General features: G+C 40.9%; 2 protein-coding genes across 6 annotated transcripts; both read right to left on the reverse strand.

Moving 5' to 3' along the window:
* Positions 1–281: 281 nt before the first annotated feature.
* On the reverse strand, positions 282–5,230 carry plk2b (polo-like kinase 2b (Drosophila)). Its single transcript, XM_008418396.3, has 14 exons — positions 4,978–5,230; positions 4,771–4,878; positions 4,553–4,669; positions 4,217–4,346; positions 3,838–4,021; positions 3,487–3,685; positions 3,210–3,357; positions 2,996–3,090; positions 2,556–2,688; positions 2,359–2,439; positions 2,069–2,228; positions 1,687–1,816; positions 1,430–1,540; positions 282–1,276 (listed from the first exon to the last, which is right to left on the reverse strand). Exons 1-14 carry the CDS (start codon positions 5,197–5,199, stop codon positions 1,085–1,087), a joined length of 2,010 nt encoding a protein of 669 aa, XP_008416618.1. The 5' UTR covers positions 5,200–5,230; the 3' UTR covers positions 282–1,084.
* Positions 5,231–6,887: 1,657 nt separating this feature from the next.
* Positions 6,888–12,038, reverse strand: LOC103470173 (adenine nucleotide translocase lysine N-methyltransferase). Of its 5 annotated transcripts, none has more exons than XM_008418391.3 (8): positions 11,811–12,038; positions 10,685–10,743; positions 10,553–10,605; positions 9,889–10,076; positions 8,561–8,665; positions 8,298–8,438; positions 7,475–7,525; positions 6,888–7,383 (listed from the first exon to the last, which is right to left on the reverse strand). In XM_008418391.3, the coding sequence occupies exons 3-8, from the start codon at positions 10,566–10,568 to the stop codon at positions 7,159–7,161; spliced, it is 726 nt and encodes a 241-aa protein (XP_008416613.1). In that variant the 5' UTR covers positions 10,569–10,605; positions 10,685–10,743; positions 11,811–12,038; the 3' UTR covers positions 6,888–7,158. The 5 variants fall into 5 exon arrangements, with proteins under 5 accessions (XP_008416613.1, XP_008416612.1, XP_008416616.1 ...); XM_008418390.3 differs by having other exon boundaries at positions 10,685–10,841; XM_008418394.3 differs by lacking the exon at positions 10,553–10,605 and having other exon boundaries at positions 11,811–12,032.
* Positions 12,039–12,057: the final 19 nt, after the last annotated feature.

Below are 12,057 nucleotides of genomic sequence, written 5' to 3' on the forward strand. Positions count from 1 at the left end.
CCATTTGAATTCAAATCCACCTGGACCTGTCTAGGAGTAGCAGTTACCTTAATTCTGACCTTGATTTATGCAAAACAGAGATTACTCTACTTTGGTAGAGTAATCTGCTGGAGGTGAGATGTTAACTACCCACATTATAAGATCCTAACAGAACCCTACTCTAAAAACTCTTTTATTAAGAGATCATACCTTGGAAGGTATTCAATAAACCTCAATGCCTTCCAAGTGCTTTTGTTAATGAAAATTAGTACAGAAAAACTCAAATGAAAAGAATAATCAACTTTTGTTTTTGTTTTTTAGAAAACACTCTTATTTATTAAATAAATAAATACTGCACTTTATTACACAATAAGTTATTTAAGACATTGTTACCTAGGTGATAATGGCTCTTAAATGGTTCTAAAAAGACCTGGTGTAATGTCGTTCTACATAACCTCTCGCTCAGAGTGCCGAGACCATCTGTCAAATATAGACAATAAGAAACAAATCACAGTTTTTAAAAGTTAGCGTAGTGTTACACCCCTCCCCGCTCAGACAAACATGTATTCATTTAAACCCTTCAACATCCACACCAGTCATTTCTTTCCACAGCTGCGATGGCTTGGACATACACTGTACATCATTTACAGTATCTCACAGTCGAGCTCTTGTTAGAGTTGAGAGCTTCGTTTTATGCTTCTGGAATCAAACCAACTGTTCTGTACACACCTAAGCTGGTGCCAGCCCAGCATTAGTCTCGTTACATGCCCAAAAGCCCAACATGTGGGGTTCACATTCGTACCAACATCCACGGTCCTCTCTCCCTCTTTTCCAACAGTACAAATCAGCCCTTTATTCCCCATCAACATTCATTGTGCTACATTTCATTTTCCCCGGCTCTTTCAGTCTCTCTCTGCATTACACTTTCACCTGCACCGACGCTGAGTCATGACAGTGAAACGGTGCAGGAATGTTCATATATTTTGCTCAAGCCCAGCCCTGAAAATCCGCCCGTTCTCTCGCAGGTTTCCTGTTCCTCTGCAGCACTGCAGTAACACAGTGGGTGGAATTTTCAGTGTTTCAGTCCAAAGCAATTTTTGTGGGTTTAGCTGCATCTCTGAAGGAGCATATTGAGGGAGTACACCAGGCGCTGGCGCAGGTCGTTGGGGCAGCCAGATGTCAGCAGGGAGCTGAGCTTGAACGTTTTAGAGACTCGTTCCTCGTTGATGTACGTCAGCATGTACTCATCCCTCTGGCAGCACAGGATGATCTTGGTGTGATCGTGGTAGAAGTTAACCTTTGGAGGGAAAAATAAACAGAAACCCATTAGAATATGTTACCTTTAATCTACATCTGATGTGTAATTCAGTGGAGAGAAAATGTCATCTGAACAGTTCCTCCGAACATGCCCAGCAACAACTGTGTTTTCTGCAGCTGTGGGTGTGTTTACCTGGAAGGTGCCGTCATTAAAGAGCATCATGAGGGCGCGGTCTGACTTGAGCCACTGCAGCAGGTAGAGACGGGGCATGTGTGAATCTGTTGTAGTACCAAGATCCCCACCCTGAGAAAGCAAAAAAGACAAATACCTCGGGATTAGACAGGCTGCAACTTGAACATTTCTCATGTTGTAGGGTGTGGAGAATTGAGGAGCAAAAATAACAGCAAGAGAGATACGGCTTAGCTTGAGAGACTGGTATTTTCACTTACATCCATGAGGTTTTCCTCCATGTAATGGGAAAAGTACTTCAGCACAGTCACTTGCCCCACAAAGTGCTCAGGAACCTCGCAAGTGGGAAAGACAGAGCACTGGCCTAACTCTGCATAGTAATGAATGGTCCTGAGAAGGAAGAGAGCGCAGGGTGTTAAACATCCAATTTGTAAAACCAACACTAGATAAAATAAACAAGCACATATAGCCCATTTTGACTTTTGGAAACAAATTTTTGTGAAAACAGGAGCTGAATGTGTCAAAAAATAACCCAATATTTAAGGTAACTCCTTTTTTCTTTTTGTAAATCTGACTGTATCACCAAGCCAACAGATTTAACAACAAAGTATAGGCGTTATGATAGCATAGACTACTGCGTACTTTCTATCAGGCAGGAGGCTCATGTGGGTGCCATTGTTGAAGAGGACGCCAACAGTGTGATCGGACAACTGGTAGCCGAAGCCGTACTTATTGGAGTAGTCCACCCATTTGGTGACCCACTGAAGACTGCAGCTGTTTAACGTCTGAGGAGTGTCATTTGCTGCCAGGAGAGAAGAAAAGTCAGGATCAGAATACAAGTACATGAAAGATTTTGGGCAAGTCTCAAGCATGAAAGTACGCAAGGGAAAAGCTAAAGGACTAAGGTTTCAGTTACTCAGTGGTTTACTCACCTTTAGGCATATTTTCTAGGCATCCTCTTAGCACACTGGCAACAGTCTCAGCCACGCTCCCTGTTGTGTTGTCTTCAAGACCTTTGGAAACAAAGACAGAGAACCATTTATATGGATCAGAGGTAAAAAAAAAACAACAAAAACGCATACACTCAAGATTTATTACACATAATCTTTTCACTCATGATGTAACTTACATTCACTGCTGCTGCTACAGCTGCCCAGACTCCCCCTGACAATCAGACGAATGGTGTCTTGCGTTGCTGGCGACTGACTCTCTGTTGCCAAGGCAACGGGGCTCCCGGCAGATGGCGGAAGTAGACTTCCATTCTGAGGTGGGAAGGAGTGACGACAAGGCTTAGATTCTGCGAGTTTAGATCATCTCTTCCTACTCTGACTCAGTGGTCACCCACAGATTTCAAAGTGCCTGGCTTTAAAGGTTGAGATTAAAGTGCTTTCAGCTAGTTCAGAAACTGTGCTTGTTAGAAAGTTTTGCTGCAGCTACAAGGGGTGATTCATTGGATTCTCCACAGCGGGGTATCTCAAATCCACACAAGTTTTAACTGCTGTGTGACTAATGCACCTGCAAAAGCAGCCTACCCACACCCTTGTAAATATTGGGCTGTTGCTTTCTTACCTCAGACATCTTTTTGCTCTGCTGTTGACTGATGACCGTCCTCTCCAAGTCGTGCTGCAGTTTGTAGATCTCCTCCTCCTCCTTAGTTAACTTGTCTGCAAGAAAACAGCAAACATTAATCCTTGAAACTGCACAAACTGACTCTTAGATGGTTGCATGCAGCCATCATCTGAGTCAACTAAGTATTTGTTTTTATTATTATTACTATACTCACTGAGGGTTTCGTAGTATTTGACCTTATCTCTCTTCCCACCAAACAGTGCAGCAGCAGCTTTCTTAAAGAAGCTCTTTGCAGGACTGGAGACGTGAAAGTCTGGTGGTGAATGGCAGCAGCTAGGCGACAGACGCTCTGGACTAAAGCCCTGTGGAGAAATGGGGAAAGTGGGTCAGTGTGCGGACAGATAATTTCAGGGGCGGAAGGGTCATCTCTGAACTCCCACAAAGTGACATTTGCAGACTGAAAGCCAGAGCGAGCCAAACAGAGGTCTAACCTGGGTGAAGAAGTCGTGCCTCAGAATATGCTCTAGATCGGGTCTATCTTCTGGAATCTTGGCCAGCAGATTGGCAATGAGCTGCTTCGCCTGCGGTGACAACGAGGAAGGGAGCGAGTACCGTGCTTCTCTTATACAGCGGTAGGTCTCCTTCAGATTGGTGGTTTCAAATGGAGGTCGGCCCAACAGCATAGTGTACCTGAAACAGAATCCAAGCGATTGCATGAGTATACGGTTTAGAAAACATATCTTCTATCTTCAAGCGGTATTCAATTGTAATTTATGATGTTGACAAATTTTGCTGGAGGTTTTTTCAGTCCCTAACAGTGGAATAATAGGAACCCAACTCACATTACACAGCCCAGAGCCCAGATATCCGATTCACAGCCGTGACCCTGCTTGTTGAGGACCTCAGGGGACAAGTAGTTTGGAGTCCCGCAGATCGTCTTCCTCCTGTTTCCCGCCGGCTCCAACTTGGCAGCGAGACCAAAGTCTCCGACCTTCAGTTCCATCGACTCGCTAACAAAAAAGTTCCCTTTGAGGGAAGAAAGACAGTGGCAATATGAACACTTGCTAAGCCAACCCAAGATCAAAGGCATGGTACTACACAATTATTAGGGATTTGAAGAGTTTGGTTACAATAAATCACATATAGATGTACAGATTTGCAAAATTTTGCAAAAAAAAAAAAAAAACTGTTGTGAAACTTTTGTGGATAAAATTTTCTTACCCAATTTAAGGTCCCTGTGAAGAATTTCTTGTTCATGCAGATACTTTAGTCCAGAAACAATCTGTCTCAGGTAATACCGCACTTCTGGCTCGGTAAGCACTTTGCGTGCCTTCAGAATGTGGGCCAGGGACTATGGAAAGACAAAATAGAAAATATTTAAATATATACATCTACTTTAAGAAATCCTACATTGACATGCTCCATCATAAGTGCAACACTGTGAGCTTCATTAAGAAGTCGGAGGTTATTATATCATGCATAATAAAATACAAATAACTAGTAATATATTTACTTTCTATGCAATGTCTTCTTTATCTTTCTTATAATTGCACTCACTTTTCGACTGCAGTATTCTAGCAAGATGTAGATGTTCTCTTTGTCCTCAAAATGGTGATAAAAATGCACGATATTTTTGTGGTGCAGGACTCTGTGCAGCTCAATTTCTCGGTCGATCTGCACACAGAGAAAGGACAACACGATCACGTCTGTAACCAACGACATTTGAGCGACAACATGCCCGTGGATCCGCACAGGCACCGCAGCAGCGCGCTTACCTTCTCCCGCTGGTGAGGCTTGGAGACGCGCGCATGTGGGATAATCTTTGCTGCGTAAACTTTGCCGGTGGAGAGGTCTGTCATCTCATAACATTTAGCAAATCCTCCCTGGATGAAAGAGGGGAAACAACATTGTTAAAACGCCGTTCCGTCGGGGTGAGAAGTAAATTCCAACGAGTCGAGGGCAGACGCTGAGCTGTGCGCTACCTTTCCCAAAACTTTCCCCCGGCAGTAGCACTTCCCCGTGGCCGGGTCGGTGATGATCCTAGCCATCTCTGACGGAGCGCTGCGCTCCTCCGTTCTCTTCCGCCGAGGCTCGCAGGACCTCTGCGTTGATTCGCACATGCTGCTGCTGTTAGTCTGTTGGAGGACGGTGCTTTTATGTACTTCCATTGGAGTTCTGATTCTCTTCCCGCATACAGAATGCATCCCAGAGAGGCGCTCTGGAAGCTTTTATACCCGCTCTCCCTCCCTCTTTGTGCTCTCCCCGTCTCCCTTCTCCTCCCTCATTATCTACCCAACTCCCTCCCTCTTTCTCTATCTCATGCACACACACACACACACTCTCTCTCCCTCTCTAACGTCATTGTAGGAAACGGGAGCAGGAGGTCTGACTTTTATCGATCACCGATACCAGACAGAGAGACTGCCCGTTGATGGTGACAGAGATGTAAAATACGAATTTATTAAAACAGAGTGTTTTGATTGATCTATTTTAATTGTTACATTATGACCCCAATCATTTATTAACAATGGAAAAATGGTAAATGGCATTTACTTACATTGCGATTTATCAAGTCCAGAGGACCCCAAAGCGCTTTACACTACGTTCAATCATTCACGCATTCGTGCACATTTGCACACTGATCAATAGAAAAGAAAAAAAAATTGTTAACGGAAACAGAAAGTAAAATGTTAAGATCATATATCATGGTTAAAAAAAAAAGGACATTTAATCCGTGGGTCTAATCCAAAAGGTCTGCACGGCACACGACAAAACCAATCTGCATTCCGTACAGGCTGGTTTTAGACTGTGGAGTACCGAGGCCAGTTTAGAGCTATAGCGCCCTCAGGTGGATATTTTTGAGTCAGGGTGGAAAAATGTGTCAGCATGATACACAAATCAGATGTATGACCACAGACAGGTGTAGTACATGGCTCTCACTGTCCGGGTGGGATATATTTAGTAGCTTGAGAACCTGTTGTCTTCAAAATGAATGTGTTAGGAGCAGAAAAAATGCCCAAGAGAAAGAGTTTGAGAACATTTCACATGTACGTACCAAAAACTGCAGATCTGAAGAGGTGCTTACAGTGGTCTTCATCTATCAAAAGTGGTCTAAGGAAGAGGCAATCTTGATCCATTAGACAACCAGACAACTGCTGCACAGGCTGATGCGGATTCTGACAGAAAGGTGCCAGGATATATTAATGTAGTTTCTTGCGTGGACAGAGCAGTCAGCTAACCCATGTTCACTGTTAAATACGGCAATAATGTGGACATCAGAACTGGACTATGGAGCAACAGAATAAGGTGGTTTGTAAATTAATAGTTGTTGTGTGTGTCACAAACACATGGCACCTCAATACAGTATGGAAAGAAGGTAAGCCACAGGTCGTAGAGTTTTGATTTGGGTAATGATCAGCAGGGATACCCAAGATGCTACCATCCACATAGACGTTAGTTTGACAGCTACCAACTTCCCTATAGCCCAGTGGCAGACCATAAACCATTTCAATGAAACAATATTTCTTGATGGATGAAACCTCTTCCAGTAAGATAAAGTGGTTCAGGAATAGTTTGAGGAACACAATAACATGGTTAAGATGTTGACTTGGCCTCACAATTCTCCCAATATCTTAATAAAGAATCTGTGGGATGTGCTTGGCAAACAAGTGAGAATCATGGAGGCCTCACCTTGAAATATACAACACTTGAAGGCTCTGCTGCTAATATGTTAGCACGGTTTAAGGGGAGTGGAGTCCATGATTTGACTCCAACAGACCCAGCTTCCACAGTTAACACAATTTACAGAAACATGTCCAACTCTTGACATTTAATGATATAAGATGATTACAAATGTCTTCTGATAACCTTAGAGATAGAACAAAGTCAAGCCTTATTGACATTTATGAACTTGTTTTATTAATATTTAGACAGGGTGCTGCACAGATAATCAGTGTTGCCTGTGCAAAATGTATCATTTTCAATCTAGTTAAAAGTCTTCTCTAATGTAAAAAAATATCTTTCCAGATTTTCACAAATCATCAACAGAGTAAAATAACTTCAATTTTTTATGAAATACTGAACAACAAATAAATCATAATATTCAGCATTCTTCGTTAAAAGAAAAACAAAACCAAACAACAACAACAATAAAAAACACTGCACTAAATCATCCCTGATTTAGTGCAGTGTCGGCCACAGCATTCGATTAATTTCATCTCCGTCTTTCTCAAGTGTGAGCGCACAGAGCTGATCTCATAAGCAAACGTCTGGTCAAGTCCAGAGCCGACAGCTGATTTTTGGGGCCAGTTAGGGAAAGGAAAACGGCAAGAAATGACCAGCGCATCTTGAGGAAGCTCCTTCAGTAGCTTCTCTCCCAGCACCTCGATCTGTTAACAGTCATAGGAATACAATAACAATACAATGACATAGTAGCAAAAATGAAGTAAAGAGAAGATTTTCAGTAGAAAAATGGCTTACCACTCCTGGAACAAGGAAGGCTGTCACATTGTTGTACGAAGACAAATCGGCCTAAGATGAAAGATCAAGACACTTAGGGCTTTGATCACATTTTGTGACTTTCTGAATTCGTTTATCACATTTAGGAATATTACAACCACAAAGTTTAATAGATTGTATTTGAATTTTAGTGACAGACCAAATCAAGGTTGGGCATAATTTTAAAATAAAAGGAAAATGCTACATGGTGCACATGAGTCAATCTACCTACAATAGTGTTCGCCAAAGACCCGAGACATGTCCACACAAACTCCATGCTGTGATTACAGCCAAAATCACGATTGATTTGTAAAAGCAATAAAAAGGGTAAAACATCCAAGCTGGTGAATACTTTTCATAGACCATGTATCTGCTGTCATGTCCATGACAGTGTGATGCTGCCACCAGCATCTTTCACTGAGAGGGCCGGTATGTTCAGGGTGATGTGCAGTGATAGTTTCCCTCTACTAAGTTTATTGTAAGTAAAAAAAAAAAAGTATAGTTTGGTCTTATTTGACTAAAACACCTCCTTTCACATGTTTGCTGGGACGTCTCCAGGACATGTGAACAAACTTTAAATAGGACTTCTTCCTGCTGTCCACCAACAATGACTTTTTTTCAGCAATCCTCCATAGAGGCTATATGTATGGAGAGCTTAACAGTTGTCCTCTCAATAGATACTCCCACTGTAGCTGTGGATCTCTGCAGCTCCTCCAGAGTTACCATTGGCCTCTTAACTGTTTCTCAGATATTTTGATGGCTACTTTTGAAAGACACAAGAAGACTGTTGTTGTCCAAGCCTTACCTTCCAGAAGTCCTTCTTAACAAAGGTTACTTGGCTGGAGGGGATTCTTCTCCAGTAGGCTTTGCTCCTTGCATAAGCCACTAGAATTGAGTTGATCTCAAACCCTGTGCACTGAAAACCAGCGGAAGAGGCTGCAAATATCTGGAAAAAGCACAGCATCGTGTAAAATTCAACCACAGCAAACAAGGCAACAAGGAAAGTGCCTTTTCTGTTGCCATTGCACATTTTGATAAACTTGTTTCAGAGAACCTCTCTTCACTCACCAATCTTCCATCTCCAGCTCCAAGATCTGCTAAGCGACCTCTTCTCCCCTGGAGCAGCTTCATAACGTTCTGTGCTTGGTCTTTACTGGAGGGCAAATATGGGACCTGAGCCACAGTGGACACAGCATGTGGTGAGTTAACATTGCCTGCCTGAGCTGTAATTACTGTAAATGCTACTTTGCTTTTCCAGTGGTGAGAACAAGTAAGAACATAAGATTCTGTTGTCGCATCATGGTAAATAAGCTCTGAAGAGCTTAAGTGTTGCGGTCTTGTTGTTTAAATCATCCCAGTGTGAAACACAAATTTCCTTTTCTTTGTTTACTTACTGAAAATGCTTCATATTAAATATATTTCTGCTTTCAGTAAGCTCTCTGTGTGTTGCTAACAACCTTGACTGACTTTTGTCTGTCTGTAAAATAACATAGCAAATATTCAGATGAATTCTCTTTAGCTTTTACCTGGTAAACTCAGTTTAATTTGTCACTGGGAAAAATCCACTTCCCTTTTTGTTTGTCTTGATTTTTTTTTACACACTGTCTTCCTCTATATTTTTAAAGAGGGGTGGCACCGGCTCATAGTGGTAGAGCAAGTGGTCGAGGACCCATCTTTGCCCGATTAGAATCTTGAAAAGCATGAGTGAACTTATGCAACTACAAAGATTTGTTAAAGAACGGACACTCAGTGAATTCCTCACTACTAAATGTACTAAATATTATGGTAATATAACAAAGTCGAAGTGATTGAAAACCCCAACGTAGTAAGTAGTAACAAGGTCACTTAAAATCATAAAGCTCATCAACATGAGTGTCTGACCTCACATTTCTAAACTTTTGACTCACAATATGTTTTTGTGAGTCAAAAACATATTGAACCCTATGGACTGAGAATATGATGTCCATCAAGGTCATGTGTGTGTAAAGGTAGACGAGCAAATTCTTTAGGCAGGATAGCTGGTAACGTAAAAATCAAGAGTGTTGCATAAGTAACAAATTTAAATATAACAAAATGTTAAAACATTTACCTTTGAAAACAGAAGCCAGAAATTAATTTCAGATTAACTTTTTTGGTTGTTGGTGCAAAATTAATAATTTCAGTTACAGACTTACCAGTTTCTTCTTTTCCCACATTTGATGCTGGCATGGAGCACTATGCTCCAAAATAAGCAAATTATTGTTAATCATCAACTCAAATTGTGTGTCTGTTTAATTTTTTTATTATTATTATTATTATTATTATTTCAAGCATGCTATTTTGAATAGATTTATGGGCAAAATACACACAAGGCAAAAGGAAAAAAATAAATAAATAAAAGAAGCAATATTTTGTACCTTAAGATGCCGTGGGATTTTGCGGAAGCCAGGCAGAGTGAAAACGCTCCATAATCCATAAAGACCTGTGAGGATGGCGCCTGTGCAGGCCGACAAGATGGGATGGGGTCTGCTTGTGGGAAAGACCCCACCGTAGTCCTGAATGATCACCTCGATTGAGTCCTCCATTGCAAAAACAGTGTGAACACCTGTACAGAAAATAAACAAAAATGTCTTCTATATTTAAAGAATTATTGCAACAATAGAGTTCCATAAAAATAACAGTAGCCAAAAAGGCTTCGACTTCTTGCTTTGATTAAATTAGCAAAATAAATAATATTTTAAAAAATGAAGGTCATCTGCACTTTCTTCTTTTATGATTCGGGGACTTTAAAACTAAAAGTAACACAAATGATTTTTTAGCAACTCTTAGAGCTTATTGATGTGATTAGCAAATGTTTTGTGTGGTTAAACAGAAATGGAGGAATTAAAAATTCAAAACATAACATCACCACCCATACATAGCAACAAGTGCTTTCGACATAGAGCTTACAATATGGCAAATATATATATTTAATACTTAAACTTGTCCAAACCCATCCAAATTTTATATATGCGATTAATTCATACGTTTATTTATAGTTTTTGGTTGAAAAAATGTGTGACCAGGTTTTTTAAAACTCACCGTTTATGGTAAACATGAACCTATTAGGACAGTGTCAGCCTGTCTTACTGGCTCTGGAAATGAAGCCACTGAATTTCAGAGAAAATTTGAGGTGTCAAAATAACTGGGATAACATTGAATAAAAGGTGTTACCTTGTTTTTTTTGTCCCCCAGTGTGAGGTAACAGACTTAGTTCTTTTAAGGACAATGAGCTGGAACAGACATCCGGCGCAGAATGAGTGGAAAAAGGGAAGAGTGTTATCTCAAATTGGCTGCAATTGAGGGTTGACCCAGATCCTATTGAACATTTCTGAAGAGAGGACATTTCATTGAAAAGATTACTCCTGCAAGTCCAGAAGAGTTTCGTCAATAGAAGGGAAGTGCTGAATAACATACAAAGAGCTCTCAACAGTAGATGATAGGCAGATGCTGTCATTGTTACCTAAGGTTCTTCAAGCATTAGAGAAAACCAATAATAAGATGAACCCAACATTGATGTTGTCAAATAATGTGAATGCTTTATTGCTTTATTTTTTTTTATAATTGTGTCCTGGTTTAAACATTTTCCACAACCACGTCCCCTGATGCCTTCGTTGGTCTTCTTGATACTTTCAGTTCTGTAATGTTCTCTAACAAACCTCTGTATTTACGCTGTGAATAAATTACACATCCTGAAACTCTATTTACTCTAAAAAGGGCCTCTAAAGTTGGTTTAATGGCATTCTACTAAGTGATAGTAGAAAGGGGAATGCACACCAAAGTTTTAAGATTTATCTCTACCGTTTGTCACAACTCCTGTCACAAAAAATACACTCTGAATGTTTTGATTTTCATGTGAGAAAAAATAAATAAATGAAATCAATTCCTAAGAAAAGAATGACAATGAACTGTATTTACTGTTAATTTTTGTTTCATTGGCAGTTGCTAACGGCAGATGGAGCTACAGCGACCTTTGGTTCCCCTAGAAACCTTCCAGAAAAGTTTGTCTTAACGCTTTGGATTAAAAATAATACAAAATATCGACTCTTATCCTCGCACACGTGTTACCTCTTAGCGAAAAGTAGAGCTATATGGTCGGATTTTCGCTGAAGTAGCTTGTAAACAAAGTGAAACGTTTAGGGTAGAGGTAGCCGATCGATGCGGAATAAGCTAAAAAAAAATGCTACATGCAATAGCAGTGCAGGATGCACACAGAAGCACTCTTCTAAGTAAGGGGATTTTTTGTAAAACACAGCATAAAGTGCATGAAATTGTGAACACACATGTCTGAGCTGCCTACCTGCCCCGCCCCTCTTTCTGACGCTTCACAGTCTACAGCCTGCCTCACACGGGTCGTCCAAAGGCCAGTCAGTCACAATAACCCCGCCCTGTGACAACTACCAGGTCCTATCGGTTGTCTGCCAAGTAACGGATGCTCTCTCTGCCTGGCAAGATGAAGTGCATATTTAATCCCGTCTGCAGTTACGTAATATCTGATGCACTGTGATTCTTAAGATCATTAAAGTCCACGCAGTGTAAATCAGGTG

The sequence above is a fragment of the Poecilia reticulata genome, chromosome 9, assembly GCF_904066995.2.
Source record: "Poecilia reticulata chromosome 9, P_reticulata-male-v2, whole genome shotgun sequence".
In the NCBI taxonomy this organism is placed as follows: domain Eukaryota; kingdom Metazoa; phylum Chordata; class Actinopteri; order Cyprinodontiformes; family Poeciliidae; genus Poecilia; species Poecilia reticulata.

Excerpts from the sequence above, each read along its gene's own strand:
- plk2b (XM_008418396.3), bottom strand. The coding sequence starts at position 5,199 with ATGCATTCTGTATGCGGGAAGAGAATCAGAACTCCAATGGAAGTACAT. Across the intron at positions 4,022-4,216 it reads TCACAGGGACCTTAAATTGG|GGAACTTTTTTGTTAGCGAG; the intron begins GTAAGAAAATTT and ends CTTCCCTCAAAG. Across the intron at positions 2,229-2,358 it reads CCTAGAAAATATGCCTAAAG|CAAATGACACTCCTCAGACG; the intron begins GTGAGTAAACCA and ends CTCTCCTGGCAG.
- LOC103470173 (XM_081610708.1), bottom strand. The coding sequence starts at position 10,856 with ATGTCCTCTCTTCAGAAATGTTCAATAGGATCTGGGTCAACCCTCAAT. Across the intron at positions 10,077-10,684 it reads TGGGGGACAAAAAAAACAAG|GTGTTCACACTGTTTTTGCA; the intron begins GTAACACCTTTT and ends TTTTCTGTACAG. Across the intron at positions 8,439-8,560 it reads GAGCTGGAGATGGAAGATTG|ATATTTGCAGCCTCTTCCGC; the intron begins GTGAGTGAAGAG and ends TGCTTTTTCCAG.